General features: G+C 50.1%; 1 protein-coding gene across 1 annotated transcript in view; it reads left to right on the forward strand.

Moving 5' to 3' along the window:
• Positions 1-17,130, forward strand: part of MAD1L1 (mitotic arrest deficient 1 like 1) — a 383,773-nt gene that overhangs the window by 174,822 nt on the left and 191,821 nt on the right. Inside the window, exons 15-16 of the mRNA XM_056866622.1 lie at positions 906-962; positions 16,636-16,724. Coding sequence (XP_056722600.1) covers positions 906-962; positions 16,636-16,724 — 146 coding nt within the window. The remainder of the gene's footprint in view (positions 1-905; positions 963-16,635; positions 16,725-17,130) is intronic.

Genomic DNA, 17,130 nt, shown 5'->3' on the forward strand with positions numbered 1-17,130 from the left:
ATCGAGTCCATCGGTCTGTTTCACACAGTGGCCAACCAGGTGCCTCTAGGAGGCCCACAAAGAAGACGACTGCAGCAGCATTATTCCTGCCTGTGTTCCACAGCACCTAATATAATTGGCATGCTACTCTGATCCTGGAGAGATCATCATGACCAGTACCCATTTTTACTAGTGGGATAGGTAGGCATCATGACTAGTGTTCATTTGGACTAGTACCATGGATAGTTCCATAAGACTTAAGAAGGGCCCTGCTGGATCAGACCGAGGCCCATCAAGCCCAGCAGTCGGTTCACACAGTGGCCAACCACTGTGGGAAACCCGCAAGCAAGACGACCGCAGTAGCCATGGATAGCCCTCTCCTCCATGTTCATTCCACTCCCCTCTTCAAGCCTTCCAAGTTGGCAGCCATCACCACATCCTGGGGCAGGGAGTTCCACAATTGAACTATGCCAAGAACGATTCTGAGGCTGCTTTTCAAAGACTTCTTCCCTCTTATAATTCTCTTAGAATGTAAAAAAAAATTCTCTTCGAATGTAAGAGTGCATTTACTATTATGTGGAAATGTGATATCAGGAGGTAACAGTGTTCTGTTATCCTATTGGCCCTACCCTGAAAACCTTCAGATCCAAAATTTTTCGAGACACGATCCATTATTGGAGAACTTTTCGATATTGGGTTTTCCCCGAGTGGTGTTAGCATATTTCATTTAAAATATTTTAAACCTTTTTCTCCCACTCAGCTTGGCAGGACGGACCGTGTGCCTGACTCTGGAGAGATCTGATAATTGAACCCATCTCTTAGCTTCTACGTTACATTAACTCTGCGTTTTCAGCCCGTGACTCCTTCCGCGTTTCCTTTTGTCGGTCGTTTTCTCGAACTCTCTGTTTTGTCTTTTTATCTTGTAGGTTCAGCTGTCTCAGGCATTGGAAGAAGCCGGGAATCAGAAGAAAAGAGCAGACACAGTGAGTTATTTGGGGGGGGGGTTTAAAATTAATTCCTTGGCAATCGATGGCAGCTTGAAACGTCTTTGGGCCGCCGCCGCCGTCCCAAATTTCGCCGGCGGAAAGCTTTTCACAGTGGAACGCGTTGAAAAGGTGCCTTTACTTTGCCTTGCTCCGAGCTCCTTTTGGTGTGAAATGCTTCCTGGTCTGTGGGATCCGGCGTGGCGTGGTGGTCAACGGCGATGGTTTGGAGTAGCGGACTCTGATCTGGAGAACCGGGTTTGATTCCCCACTCCTCCACATGAGTGGCGGAGGCTAATCTGGTGAACCGGGATGGTTTCCCCACTCCTCCACATGAAGCCAGCTGGGCGACCTTGGGCTAGTCACAGCCCTCTCTGAACTCTCTCAGCCTCACCTACCTCACAGGGTGTCTGTTGTGGGGAAGGGAAGGTGATTGTAAGCCAGTTTGATTCTTCCTTAAGTGGTAGAGAAAGTCAGCATATAAAAACCAACTCTCCTCCTCCTTCTTGTTCTCCTCCTCTTCTTGTTCTCCTCCTCCTCTTCTTTTGCCTCTTCTTCTTTTTCTGCCTCTTCTTCTTTTTCTTCTTCTGCCTCTTCTTCCTCTTTTTCTTCTTCCTCTTCTTCCTCTTCTTCTTCATTTCCTTCTACAGTGGGGCATTCTTTCCAAAACGCACGTGGAGACTCATCATTCTCACACGTGGCGACGCATCATCCTCGCCTCTAGAAAAAGCATAGACAATATTTTGCACGTTTGCTGCCGTTTGTCTCGCAGTCCGCTGGGGGGCTCCAGGCATTTGCCGTGTTGCGGCCTCCCACCTGCGTCGAAACCCCCCCCTCCCCTTCCCGATTTGCTTCACCAGTTCTGCGCTTCACCCAAATTGGCCTTTTCCTGGAGACTCGTTTGAGGTTGAAGCTTTAGCACTTATTCCTCTGATGTGGATACCTTGTGACTGTCTCTCCCCCTCCTTCCACCTCCCCCCCCCAAAAAAACCCCCCTGTTTTCAACACCATTATTTCTCGGCGATCGAGTCCTTGTTAGGTTGACGCTAAGCCGCTGTGGCTGGAAAAGGTATGAAAATGCTCCTCCTTGCCCTCAGTTCTGACAAACGTTGATATTGCTTTTCACTAGTCTCTCCTCTGTGTGGGCTTAAACACAGCGGCTGACGGAAGAATGGCAAACACACACACACACAAAGCCAAACCTGTCAGGCTCTATCACATGGCTGGCTAGACCTTTCGGTTGCTTTTTTATTGGGGGGTGGGGGAGAGAAACTATTCTGAAAATGGCATCCTTGCTCCTGCCCTCTAAAATGTAGCTTTCGTTGGCTTCCGGAGCGTGCGAGCTAGGGACATGTGTCAAGGCTGCAGTCAGACGGGCCTAATTTCAGAAGCAGGGAACCTGGGGGCTTGCATCTATAAAAACAAATCACTGGGTTCTAGATCAGGTCAAGCCTGAACTGACCCTAGAAGCTAAAGTGACTTAACTGAGGCTGTCGTGCTTCGGTCATGTTATGAGAAGACGAGAGTCACTGGAAGAGTCAATCGTGCTAGGAAAAGTGGAAGGCGGCAGGAAAAGAGGAAGACCCAACGAGAGATGGATGGACTCAATAAAGGAATGCACAGCCCTCAGTTTGCAAGACCTGAGCAAGGCTGTCAAAGATAGGACATTTTGGAGGACATTGATTCATGTGGTTGCCATGAGTTGGAAGCAACTTGGCAGCACTTAACACAAATAACATCTATTCTTCTGCATAGACTCCTAAAAGTACATTGCTGGAAGTGTTCTGGTACCAGTGCTTATAGACCAGTCTTATTAAGGGGAAGGGCCGTGGCTCAGTGGTTGAATATCTGCTTGGCATGCAGAAGGTCCCAGGTTCAATCCCTGGAACCTCTAGTTAAAAGGACCAGGTGGTAGGTGATGGGAAAGCCCTCTGCCTGAGACCCTGGCAAGCCGCTGCCTGTCTGAGTAGGCAATACTGACCTCAATGGGCCAAGGGTCTAATTCAGTAAAAGGCAAAAGGAAGGGGCTCAGTGGTAGAGCATCTGCTTGTCACACAGAAGGTACCAGGTTCAATCCCTGGCACCTCCAATTAAAAGGATTGGGGTGATGTGAAGGACCTCTTCCTGAGACCTTGGAGAGAAATAAGGCAGAGCTTGATAGACCAGTGCTCCAACTCAGTAGAAGGTAGCTTCATTTAAGGAGGGGCCATGGTTCAGAGGTAGAATATTTGCAGAAGGTCCCAGGTCCAATCCCCGGCATCTCCAGTTCAAAGGATCAGGTGGGAGGTGATGTGAAAGACCTCTGCCCGAGACCCTGGAGAGCTGTTGCCAGTCTGAGTAGACGGTACTAAGCCTGATGGACCAAAGATCTGATTCAATTTAAGGCAACTTCCTGTGATGTCACCTTCCGGGCTTTTCTGCGCAGGTAATAGGGTCTGGGTTGGAGGGTTGGGGACTGTGGACTGCATTCTTATAGTGAATCAGACCATCAGTCCATCAAGGCCAATACCATCAGATTGGCATCGGCTCTCCAGGGTTTTAGGTAGGGGCCTTTCACATCATCCACTGCCTGATCCTTTAACTGGAGATGCCGGGAATCGAACCTGGGACCTTCTGCACGCCGAGCAGACGCTCTGCCACTGGGCCATGGCTCGGTCCTTTTTTTAATAATCTGGGATCCTTCACCATGGGGAAGGGCCGTGGCTCAGTGATAGAGCGTCTGCTTGGCATGCAGAAGGTCCCAGGTTCAATCCCCGGCATCTCCAGTTAAAGGGACTGGGAAAGTAGGTGATGTGAAAGGCCTCTACCTGAGACCCTGGAGAGCCGCTGCCGGTCTGAGTAGACAATACTGACTTTGATGGACCGAGGGTCTGATTCATTATAAGGCAGTTTCTGGGCAGACAATACTGACTTTGATGGACCAAGGGTCTGATTCAGTATAAAGCAGCTTCATGTGTTCATGGCTTTACTTATGTTCTGGGGAAGGGCCCTGGCTCAGTGGTAGAGCATCTGCTTGGCATGCAGAAGGTCCCAGGTTCAATCCCTGGCATCTCCAGTTAAAGGGACTAGGCAAGTAGGTGATGTGAAAGACCCCTGCCTGAGACCCTGGAGAGCCGCTGCCGGTCTGAGTAGACAATAACTGACTTTGACGGACCTTGATGGTCTGATTCAGCATAAGGCAGCTTCATGTGTACCTAGAATTGTCCTTGGTATGCCAATAAAGGTACTGAAACTGGAAACTGAAACTGAACGTGTACCTAGAGGCACCATGTTCTCTTTGCATGCGCAAATCTCGGTGCCGCGCACGACCAAGCGGCGAGCGGCGTCACGTTCCCTCGGTCCGGAATTACTGTATCAAAGGGTAATAGACCTGCTAAACTAACTGCCACCATGTATCCCAACACATGATTCAATTACTTGTCTGCAGAAAGTCAGTCTGCTGGGGGGTGGCGGCGGCGGGTGGGGGGGAGAAAGGAAACGAACTTTAAACAGCCGCCGCTAATTGCAGTTGACAAGACAAAGGCAGCTTGACTTTCCAGTATTAATTAGCGAGCCCATACTAATTAGCTTGTGTAAGCACAATTCATGCCTCTTTTCCCGAAATGCAATTAATACCGCAACCGAAAGACTGTCTCTCCGCTTCTTTGCCATGCCATTAGCATACTTCACCCGAATTAAACGCGGACGGCCGTGGCGGGAGGAATGCGTTTGGGATTGCAGCCGGGCGGCCACGCCTCTCCATATTGCACACCCCGATCGCGGGGTCGGAGCCCTCGAATTTGTTTTTCTGGCGTAAGAGGGATTAACCTCCTTCCCGGGGCTGGGCTATTATAATGAGACGGCGCTTCGACCTCTCCTTTTCCGCTCTTGCATTTGCTTTGCGGGTGCATTTTCCCGCGGTGCGGCGTTGTCTACCTGCCCAAGTATATTGGTTTATTCGAGAGGGGAGGTCACCTTAAATTTTTCTCAAAAATTGGTAACACAATGAGGGCCAAGCGACTCCTTTGCCCTTGCCCTGGGAAGGACCCGTGAATCTTGATTGGTGTCAAAGAAATAGAAGGAAAATTGCTGGCCTTTGTGAAGAGACGCCTTTTGTATTTTTTGCTTGCTCACAGGAACCAGGGTGCCGCTGAAGCCGAAGGCACCCTATGTATCTGGCTGCCCACCTGCATTGAGCAGAGACGCTGTGAGAAACGGCTTTTAAAATTGTATCCTGATACATGTAATAAGTCTGTAAGGGCTGTCTTGGGTTGCACCCAGCAGGGGTCGGAGACATGGGGGCGTGACATCAGCGATGTTGCCAAATCTCTTCCGGGTACAGCCCAACAAGGGACAGCGGGTAGCTCTAGGAGTCATTGGAAGCCAGCGTGGTGTAGTGGTTAAGAGCGGTAGTTGGGTGCGGTGGACGCTGATCTGGGGAACCAAACTCCTCCACACTAATCTGGTGAACTGGATTTGTTTCCCCCCCCCACTCCTACACACGGCCAGCTGGGTGACCTTGGGCTAGTCACCACTCTCTGAGCCCCATCGACCTCACAGGGTGTCTGTTGTGGGGAGGGGAAGGGAAGGGGATTGTAAGCCGGTTTGAGTCTCCCTTAAGTGGCAGAGAAAGTCGGCATATAAAAACCAACTTCTCCTCCTCCTCCTCCTCCTCCTTCTTTTTCTCCTTCTCCTTCTCCTTCTCCTTCTCCTCCTCCTCCTCCTCCTCCTCCTCCTTCTCCTTCTCCTTCTCCTTCTCCTTCTCCTCCTCCTCCTCCTCCTTTTTCTCCTTCTCCTTCTCCTTCTCCTCCTCCTTCTCCTCCTCCTCCTTCTTCTTTTTCTCCTCCTTCTCCTTCTCTTTCTCCTTCTCCTTCTCCTTCTCCTCCTCCTCCTCCTCCTCCTCCTCCTCCTCCTCCTCCTCCTCCTTCTTCTATTTTTGGTGGTTCCTAGGGCCACCCTTTGTCACTTCCAGGTTTACTGGCTCCCATTGCAACAGATAAAAAACCGACAACGTAGACCTGGTTTACCAGAAGACAAAGCAAGGCAATCTAGGAGCCATGAGCAGCGATTCCACTTCCAAACTTGGCCGACAGATGAAAAGATTGAAATGAAATATTTCTCTTAAAACCACAATGCAGGCAGGAGCGATGCGCCGGTGTGTCTGCTCAGGACGCCATCTTCTCTGAAGCCATATTGGATAATATAACGATGGGAATCCCGTCACTCCACTGTTTGAAGCCTGCCACCAGCCTAAGGTTGGATCCACGCCATTCTGCAGAACACAGATTAAGAGATGTACGGAATACAGATTATTATTACAGATTTGGATATAGGTGACTGAGCGTCAGATATTAAAACAAGCCAGGACGAGCGATGGCCGAAGCGAGAGCTTCCAGAAACAGAAGTTTAGTTCAGGCGTTCGCCGACGGAATCAGCCTGTAAATATGTGTTCCTAGTTCCTGCATTTTCAGCAATAAGGGAAGATCGGGATACCAGCAGCGACGGACTCTTACTTGGGCATGATGACGGATTCAGCTATTAAAGTCTGAAGACTGCAAGAAGGCCATGAGCTTTTTTTATCGGGTGAGATTTAACCCAACGTCGGCAAGCCCCCACTTAGGATCTGCGAGAGCTGATGAGAAGGAATAGGGCCCAGTTGTCGAAGTGAGATTGTTCTGCCCTGTAAATTACGACATCGTAATGCGGAGTGTGGATTGGGAGGAGGAGAACGGAGCAATTCAGAATGGAAGCCGCATTCAGTCCAGCCCCAGGAAATTAACGTTTATTGTAAGATATTTGAATCATCGTGTTCGAAATCGAGGAAAACATGAAAACAAGCCCCCCACAGTCGCTTCTCTTGGCATTCCCATTGCATCTTTTAAAATGTTTGAAATAGCTTTGTTTCTCGTTTGCTACAGTTCACTTAAAATAAAATAAAAACCCACCTTTGGAGTTATTTATATATCTTTCCACCTCTCTCGTTGAGACTCGAATTAGATTTCAGAGTGCGAAAGAGACAATATGTAAAAGAGGGTATTGAACCCGCAATGGGCGACGCCATCGAACTAAATTATCCCAAATTAAAGGAACGGTGAAATAGACCCTTGAGAGCCACTGCCAGTCTGAGTAGGCAGTATTGACCTTGACGGGACCAAGGGTCTGATTCAGTATAAGGCAAAGGAAAGGAGCTGAGTGGTAGAGCATCTGCTTGGCATGCAGAAGGTCCCAGGTTCAATCCCCTGCATCTCCAGTTAAAAGGACCAGGCAGCAGGCGATGTGAAAGACCTCGGCCTGAGACCCTAGAGAGCCACCACCAGTCGGAGTAGACAATACTGAGGGGTTGATGGTCTGATGCAATGTCAGGAAACACTTGTCAGGGATGCTCTAGGCCAGTGGTTCCCAAACTTTCCGGGCCACCGCCCCCTTGGTTCCACAAACTCAACCCCAGCGCCCTCCTATAAAAAGCATGATTCAAAATAGGGGTTTGCATGACTCACTAAAGAAGATAATAACAACAACATTTCAAAACTGCAACAATTAATTGCACATCTATTCAAAATCAAATTAAAACTTGTTACTTGAAATGTATTCAGCAAAACTGATGAACTTGATCCAGTGGTACCAGCTCCTCAAAATCTGGAAAAATTCTGATAGTTTCCACCAAATTTGCCAGCAGGGTGCCATAGCTCGATCTATTGTAAATTAGTGAACAACACAGCTGAAGGGGGCAACCTCTAGCACCCCCCTGCTGCCCTCTCACCTCTTAGTGCCCCCCTAGGTAATCCTACCGCCCCCCTGAGGGTGGTACTGCCCACTTTGGGAACCACTGCTCTAGGCTGATCCTGCAGGGGGTTGGACTAGATGGCCTCTATGTCCCCTTCCAACTCTATGATTCTATGATCGTATAATTCTATTATTCTATGAAGTTTCAGGTGTGTCCCCGTGTGCCTTCTATGGAGCGTCTCTGCCGATCTGTCTGTCCTTTCCCTCTTCCTTTCGGAGATCCGGTAATCTCCTGGGAGCAGACCTCGCACCTATTTGTCTCCCCTCCCGCTGAAGTCAAGTTAAAATGAATGGTCCCTAGAAGAATTCCCCTCTGGTGGCTCCGGCGCATCTGCTTCCTGTTCCCTCGTCGGAAATTGATGGTTCCATTTAGAAGTCCCTGGGCAAAGCGGGAGCCATCTGTTACGTATTAGCCGAGGTGAAACGTGTACAGATGCGAAGCCACTGGGACCTCGCGGAAGGGAACGTTGATGAAACGGACGGGGGATCTAAGAGCAAGCAGCAATATGGCATTTCCAGGCAATGCTTAGGTTTGGCCTAGGGAGAGCCAGTGTGGTGTAGTGGTTAAGAGCGGTAGTTTGGAGCTATGGAGTCTGATCTGGAGAACCGGGTTGGATTCCCCGCTCCTCCACATGAGCGGCGGAGGCTAATCTGGTGGACTGGATTTGTTTCCCCATCCCTACCCACGAAGCCAGCTGGGTGACCTTGGGCCAGTCACACTCTCTCAGCCCCACCCACCTTACAGGTGTCTGTTGTGGGGAGGGGAAGGGAAGGTGATTGTAATCCGGTTTGAGTCTCCCTTAAGTAGTAGAGAAAGTCAGCATATAAAAACCAATTCATCCTCCTCCTCCTCTTCTTCTTCTTCTTCTCCTTCTTCTCCTTCTCCTTCTTCTCCTCCGCCGCCACCAGGTGAAAAGATTGAAATAAAATATTTATCTTTAAACCAAAATGCAAGTTACAGCTCTCTTAGAGCACTCTCAGCCTCACCTACCTCACAGGGTGTCTGTTGTGGGGAGGGGAAAGGAAGGTGATTGTAAGCCAGTTTTAGTCTCCCTTAAGTGGTAGAGAAAGTCGGCATATCAAAACCAACTCTTCTTCTTGTCGGTTAAGGACTTGGCCCCATCAGACCTAGAAGAGCAAAACTCTCCGTGCCCTCCTCTGCATCCTACGTTAAGACGTAGGATTTTGAAACCAATAGATCATGAAATGGAAATTCAGAGCCAGCGTGGTGTAGTGGTTAGAGCGGGGTGCGTGTGTGTTGAACTCAATTGTTACGAGGGCCAGATATGACATAAATATCACTTTCGCTGGGCCATACCTCGCCAGCCCAGATTAGTGTCTGCCGCTCTTGTGGAGGAGTGGGGAATCAAACCGGGTTCTCCAGAGTAGAGTCCACCGCTCCAAACCACCGCTCTTAACCACTGCACCACGCTGGCTCTCCTCTGTAGGTCTCTGGTGTAGGGGTGTGTGTTGAAATAGACAGAGAATTGTGGCTGTCGGTTTTGCGGGGACTTCCCCTTGTCGTTCTTCACATGCAGCGATGGGTTTCTCCTTCCCAAGACAGCCTGGTTTACACGCGTTTAAATATTTATGGGTCTTAAAGAGCTCCCTGAATTGTGGTGAAACTTGTTAGTTCGGGGGCAAGCCTCCCTCCTCGACGTCTCCTGCTCCCTCGCTGCGACTTGCTTCTGATTTATCTCTGCCCGCTTAAACAAAAAAAATAAAATAATAATAATGAAATGAAAGAAAGCCTGCTCTTTCCCAGCGTGGCTTTTAAAGAAAAAAACGTTTTATCAGCCCGTTGTTAAATAAGCCCTTTAAACATTTAATAATGGGTTCAGCCGCTTGCATTTTCCTTTTAAAAAACCCAAAGCAACCACCAACAAAAAGATCCTGTCAAAGTTGACGGATTGGGCGCCTTCGTGTTCCGCCTAAATGTGCTGGGCTCAGCGGTTTATTTCCATTGCGTGTAGATGGCGGGTGCGCGCTCCGGCAGTAGCGCTCGGTGTGCGCATGCGGCATGCAACCCCGTCTTCTTTGGAGATGAAATGAGGTGCCCAAGGGGTCCCGGTTGAGCGTTTTCGGAAAGGTGAGATCGAAACCCCCTCATTAATGCTGGCTGTAATGGATCTGTCCTGCCGGGTCTGGGCGGGAGGGCGGCCCGTGGGTTCTTTGCAAAGAGCTACGAATTAGCCTAGCATTTCTGCTCTCCCTTCGCCGCCAACCAACGAGGGGGCCTTTGAAGAAGAAGCGCTGGGTTTTTATATGCTGACTTCCTCTACCGCTTAACGAAGCATCAAACCAGCTTACAATCCCCTTCCCCTCCCCGCAACGGACACCCTGCGAGGTAGGCGAGGCTGAGAGAGCTCTAAGAGAGCTGTGACTAGCCCACGGTCGCCCAGCTTGGCTGCATGTGGAGGAGTGGGGAAACCAATCCGGGTTACCAGATTAGCGTCCGCCACTCATGTGGAGGAGTGGGGAATCGAACCCGGTTCTCCGGATTAGAGGAGTCCACCGCTCCAAGCCACCGCTCTTAACCACTGCACTGCACTTTGGCAACCTGACCCCCTTTTCCTCCGTAAGGACGAGAACAACAGCAATAATGCAGATGATTATTATAATACTGCTGTTAACAATAGCGAGAAGATGATATGCGCAAAGAAGACGACTTGTTTTTTATATGCTGACTTTCTCTACCACTTAAGGGAGACTCAAACCGGCTTACAATCGTCTTCCCTTCCTCTCCCCACAGCAGACACCTTGTGAGGTAGGTGAGGCTAAGAGAGATCTGAGAGAACTGTGTCTAGCCCAAGGTCACCCAGCTGGCTTTGTGTGGAGGAGTGGGGAAACAAATCCAGTTCACCAGATCAGCCTCCGTCGCTCATGTGGAGGAGTGGGGGAATCGAACCCGGTTCTCCAGATCAGAGTCCACCGCTCCAAACCACCGCTCTTAACCGCGACACCGCTCTGGCTTTGGACGCAGGAAGCACGTGCATGAAACGGTCTGCTTGGCGTAGCGGTTTGGGGCGGGGGTTCCCAGCCTTTGAAATTCTGAGACGGGGGAAGGACAGTCACAAAACCGCCGCCGCAGGAGGTGGGGGCGATCAAAAAATGTCAGGGAGGGAAGTTATATATAACTTTAATAGTAACTTGTCAACATTTCAGGCAGAAGCTGTTTAGTAGAATCAGAAGCCCTGCTGGATAAAAGCCCCAGCTAGCTTCATTCATTTTCTAAAAGCACTTGGCAGGCATCAGAAAAAAAACAACAAAGACAAATAGAGGTGGTTTGCCATTGCCTGCCTCAGTGGAACAACCTTGGCCTTGCTTGGCGGTCTCCCACCCAAGTAGTCTCCAAGACTAACCTGGTTTATCTTCCAAGATCTGATGAGATCAGGCTAGCCTGGGCCATCCAAGTCAGGGCAGAGACAAACAGAGGTGGTTTTGCCGTTGCCTGCCTCTGCGTAGCAACCCTGGACTTCCTTGGAGGTCTCCCATCCAAGTACCAAACATGGTTGACCCTGCTTAGCTTTTGATATCTGATGAGATCGGGCTAGCCTGGGGCTATCCAGGTCAGAGCAAGAGACGGACAGAGGTGGTTTGCCGTGGCCTGCCTCTGTGTAGCAACCCTATACTTCCTTGGGGGTCTCCCAATCCAAGTACAAACCAGGGCCGACCTTGCTTAACTTCCAAGATCTGATGAGATCCAGCAAGCCTGGGCCATCCAGGTCAGGGCGATAACACAACCAGGCTGGTGTAATAGCTGTTTCAGGGCCCTGTGGCACAGAGTGGTAAGCTGCAGTCCAAGCTCTGCTCACGACCTGAGTTCGACCCCTATGGAAGTTGGTTTCAGGTCCCTGGCTCAAGGTTGACTCAGCCTTCCATCCTTCCGAGGTCTGTCAAATGAGTACCCAGCTTGCTGGGGGTAAAGGGAAGATGACTGGGGAAGGCACTGGCAAACCACCCCATCAACAAAGTCTGCCTAGGAAATGTCGGGATGTGACGTCACCCCATGGGTCAGGAATGACCCGATGCTTGCACAGAGGACCTTTACCTTTACCTTAATATCTTGTTTGCCCTGACTCTGGCTGGTTTGAAGGAACCCAAGGAGGGTTCCACGTTAGTATAAAGAGGGTTAAAGCTTCCTCGTCGCAGTTACATCTAATGTGTGTGTAGCCCAGATAGATATTTGGATACTGCCACCACCACCACCTCCCCGCCATGCCTGCTGACTTCAGCGTCTCTCCTACGCACCGCGGATTGTGTTTTCTTTCCCCTTCCGCCCCCTCCTGTTGCTTTGAAAAGAGAGCAATTTTTCAAGTTTATATCAAATGTCACTCCGTTTGGTTTCCAAGCACGCTGTCGGGGAGAGATGGTCCGGCTCTCGCCGTTTTCAATCTCCCGACGTTAATGCCCGGATTTATATTCTTTTCTCCCACTCGCGCGCCGAAATTAAGAGGCGTAATTACCAGCGGTGCCGACTGTAGGCCAACAGAGTGCCGTGGACGAGGAGGAACAGGAGAGGAGCTCCCTCCCTTTCTGCCAGATCCCCTTCCCTTCCTCGCCAAAGGGTCCTGGTGATTTACATCATTTACGAAAATCCTGCCCGCACCTTGCTTCTTGGCCGAGAGCTCCAGTTACAGTTGTGATGCCCAGCAAAAAGCCTGCAATCCGAGCGTTGGGTCTCAAGTTCATCCTCCTCCTCCTACCCCTTCTTCAAAACAGTTCCATAATAATAATCACAGTCATGATAATACTGTGCTCTATCTCAATAGCCCCTTCTCTGATCTCCCCTAGAACCATAGAATCATAGAGTTGGAGGGACCGTAGAGGCCATCTAGTCCAACCCCCTGCTCAATGCAGGATCAGCCTAGAGCAATGCAGGATCAGTGTTCATCCAGCCACTGCTTGGAGGCTGCCAGAGTGGGGGAGCTCACCACCTCCCGAGGCAGCTGATTCCACTGCTGAACTACTCTCACTATAAAAAACAACAACACTTTGTCGGGTGTCATCAGAGGTGTCTGCGAGTGACATGTTGCCCACGGATACCCCGTCAGGGACCCCTGGTATAAATATTCCCTTTGGTATAAATATTCCCTTTGGGGAATATTTATACCAGGGGTCCCTTTGGGGAATATTTAAGGAATATTCCCTTTGTAATATTCCAAATATTCCCTTTGGAATATTCAGTTATTGCCCTGCAGATTTAAACCAACAAAGAACAGCTCCACTCTTGCAGTCAAGCACATCTCTAAGGGCTCCCTTGAGTAACAGCGACCGGCGTTTAATGTCTTCCCTCTAGCGCTCGCCAGCCCATGAGTGACCCGCGCCCTCTCGTCCCAGCCTCAACCTCATTCCTTCCCCCCGTAAACGCACCGCGGCGAGCCACCGAAGTCCATTACTAACCCCTCGCCTCTTTTCCTCCAAAGGGAGCCAGCGGCAATTTATCTGCTCGCGTCGAGGAGGCAGGTGCCTGGACCGCTTCAAGGCTGAGGCCGCTTAGCCCATGATAAATAGGCTATTTGCCGGCTCTGTCTCTCTGGATGCCGTCCACGCCCGGAAGCCGAGCGCGGCCCGAAACTATAATAACAAACCTCATTGCAACCTTCAGCGGGCGCGGAAAGCCAGCCGCACATAACAAATGGCTTTTGGTGCTGCGGAGGTGGGATGGAATTGAAAGTTTCCCGCCAGGCCCCCCCTCCCGGCGCCTCGGAGTTGCGCGTCCCTGGCATTATCGAGAGCACCTGCTTTATCCGGTCCATCTGATGGGCTTGCCGCGCGGAAAGAGAGGCGCTCGGTAATCAGAAGATGGAGGCGAACGTTCTTTGGCGCGGATGATCTTTATCAGCCGGCCACTGCGCATGCATGTTTTTACAATTCAGACAGGCAAGAGCAAACATGCCATCAACCGACATTACTGCCCGGACCCTCTGCTGTTGAGCCTGAATTTGGGAACGAACCGGGGACTGGATTTGGGGGTAATGCACGCCGAACCTCCTGACTTTCTACTTTGCACCGGGCAAAGGTGGAGAGGGGCCTTTGGGATGTACCTAAGAACATAAAAAAGGCCCTGCTGGACCAGACCAAGGCCCATCAGATCCAGCGGTCTGTTCACACAGCGGCCAACCAGGTGCCTCTAGGAAGCCCACAAGTAAGACGACTGCAGCAGCACCATCCTGCCTGTGTTCCCCAGCACTTAATATAATGGGCACGCTTCTCTGATACTGGAGAGAATAGGTATGCATCATGACTAGTAGCCATCTCGACTAGTAGCCATGAATACCCCTCTCCTCCATGAACATGTCCACTCCCTTCTCAAAGTCTTCCAAGTTGGCAGCCATCACCACCTCCTGGGGCAGGGAGTTCCACAGTTGAACTCTGTGTTGTGTGAAGAAAGACATCCTTCTATCTGCTTGGACTCTCTCACCCTCCTGCTTCAGCAGATGACCCCGCGTGCTAGTATTATGCAAGAGGGAGAAAAGCTCCTCCCTGTCCACTCTCTCCACACCATGCATAATTTTATACACCTCTATCGTGTCTCCCCTTAACCGCCTCCTTTCCAAGCTAAACAGCCCCTAAGCGTTTCAACTGCTCCTCGCAGGCAGGAGTTCCTGCAAATGGGTAACAACACAGCTTTCGTGTTCCCTGACTCGCCTAAAACTCCAGCCAGGCTGCCGAAGCGTCATTTTGCACTCCCCGCTGCGGGTCGACACGGCTTTTGCCGCTGTCAACAAGTTTCCCCTTTTCCTATCCAGCTTGCCCCATTGAGCGTAGCCCCCCCCCCCCGAATGGTACCATCTGGCTGTACTTGGACGTGTTCCTCCGGTGTCGTCGAATTAGGGATGCTGCGCGTCGAGGCAACACAGTTGAAGGATACAGTATGCTAATGCCTTATCTCCCTGGTGCCGAAGACGAAGCCCTCCGGTGCGTGTGTTTTGGTATGAATCTCTAATTAGGGCAGTGCTTGGCTCATTCCCCCCCCCAAAAAAAAAGTGCCCAGAAAGCTCTGTGTTTTGCTGTGGATTTAAAAAAAACAAACCTAAAGAAATGGCAGATGGCAAAGCAAAACAGAGGAAGAAGTAGTAGCAGTACAAGCTGTAACAGAAGTAGAAGTAGTAGGAGCCAGCGTGGCGTAGTGGTTAGGAGCGGCGGACTCTAATCTGGTGAACTTGGCTCATTTCCCCGTTCCTCCGCATGAAGCCTGCTGGGTGATCTTGGGCCAGCTGCCGTTCTCTCCGTCACGTTAGCCCACACCAGGGGTCGGCAAACTCATTAGTCAAAAGAGCCAAATATCAACAGTACAATGATTGAGATTTCTTTTGAGAGCCAAATTTCTTAAACTTAAACTATATAGGTAGGTACACTGTTTATTAACTTAATAAACTTTAATTAAAGTTTTAAGTCTAATTAAACTATAGGTACACTGAATAAAACTTGATATCATACTGAATAGTGATCTTTATTGATAAAAATTAAATTGTAAGTCGCTGCCATTTCCCCCTCCCCGTCCGGAGTCCTCGTCTGGAGGCCTGGTCTACCGCCATAAAAAGCCTATTGGTAGACCTGGCCTCCGGCTGAGTCCCATTGGGAGGCCAGGTCTACCCATTGATTTCTTGGCAGTAGACCTGGCCTCCGGAGGCCCATAGAAGCCAATTGGTAGACCTGGCCTCTGAAGGGGGACTTTTTCCCCTCCTCGGAGTCCAGGTCTACCACCAAGAAAGCCAGTGGGTAGACATGGCCTCCCAATGGACTCAGCCAGAGGCCAGGTCTACCAAAGGAAGCCCGCCCCGCCCAACAGCTGATAGGCGGGGGGGGCAGGAACCGCCGAGCCGCCCCCGCCCAGCAATCGCGCGGCTGGAGGGGAGGGGAGGCTTTAGCCTCCCAACCATTGAGGGAAAGGGGGACCCGGCCATTCTCCACGGTGTGTGTGGGGGGAGACAGCACGCCCGCTCTCTCTCTCAGGCATGCCGACTCCGCAGCCCGGCTGCCGGGGACGAGCGGGGCGCAAGAGCAGGGGCTCCGAACCAAGTTTGGAGAGCCGCACTCAACGGGCCAAAGAGCCGCATGCGGCTCTGGAGCCGTAGTTTTGAGACCCCTGGCCCACACGCTTTGCCTCTGTTCTGTTTTAAAACTTCTCGTTGTCTTTTCAACCCGAGTCGTATTTTATCGCTCGCTGAATTTCCCACCCTGTCAATTGTATTGACTCACTCTGTGTAATCCACAGGAGGAAGTCGAAGTGAGGAAGGCAGACTGTAAGGGAAGGAAGGAAGGAAGGAGAAGAAGGAGAGAGAAAGAAAGGGAGGAAGGGAGGGAGGGAAGGAAGTGAAAGAGAGAGAGAGAGAGAGAAAGAAAAAGAAAGAAAGAAAAAAAAAAGAAAGAAAGAAAGAAAGAAAGAAAAAGGGAGGGTGGGAGGGAGGGAAGAAAGAGAGAAAGAAAGAGGGAGGGAAGAAAAAAAGATAAAGGGAGGGAAAGATAGAAAAAAGAAAGGATGAAGGGAAGGAAGAGAGAGAGAAAGAAAAAGAAAGAAAGAAAGAAAGAAAAGGGAAGGGAAGAAAGAGAAAAGGAGGGAAGGAGGGAAGAAAAAAGAAAGAAAGGGAGGGAAAGGAGAGGAAGAAATAAATGAAAGGCAGGGAAAGGAGGGAAAGAAAGAAAGAAAGAAAGAAAAAGAAAGAAAGAAAGAAAGAAAGAAGAAAGAAAGAAAGAAAAGGGAGGAAAAGGGGGAAAAGAAAAAGAGAAAGAAAGGAAAGAAAGAAAGAGAAAGAAAGAAAGAAAGAAAGAAAGAAAGAAAGAAAGAAGAAAGAAAGAAAGAAAGAAAGAAAGAGTGTCATGGTATCTCTGTTCCGCACGGGAAGTAAAATTAAAAAGAAACCCCTAAATTACTCTGTTTCTACTTTTTTGTTTTGTTTTTTGGCAGTTGGAGATGGAGTTACGAATGCTGAAGAGTCAGGAATCCACCAGGGACCAGAGCATCTTTATCGCTCAGGAGGGGGTGAACAGACTCAGGTGGGTCCTCTTCTCCTCTTTGGTATGCGGCTGGGAAGGAGGGAACGGAAGCTTCTTCTTTTCCCCCCCTCTCCTAATGAGGGAATTTGTCTTCTGAGAAGGAATAAAAATTCATTAGCGATAGGACTGCGAGCTTTAATCGGTTTTGATTAATTAGCTCCGGCTTAATCAGAGGGAGAAGTTTGTCCTCCGACTAATTGGCAGGCAAAAGTGTTGCCGGAACGCTTGGAGGGTCGGCCACCCGCAGGCCGTGTAGGGAATCTCAATCCCCTCCGTCCCAGGGCTGCGTTGGCAGGAAGGAGCTCCAAGATGGCTTTCTCTCCCTGACCCCCCCTCCTTCCTTTCAGTTGATTTCCAAAGCGAAAAGAGTGGTTGTTAGAGAGAAATTAACTGGGTTGCCCGATCT

The sequence above is a fragment of the Euleptes europaea genome, chromosome 21 (genome assembly GCF_029931775.1).
Source record: "Euleptes europaea isolate rEulEur1 chromosome 21, rEulEur1.hap1, whole genome shotgun sequence".
Classification (NCBI taxonomy): Eukaryota; Metazoa; Chordata; class Lepidosauria; order Squamata; family Sphaerodactylidae; genus Euleptes; species Euleptes europaea.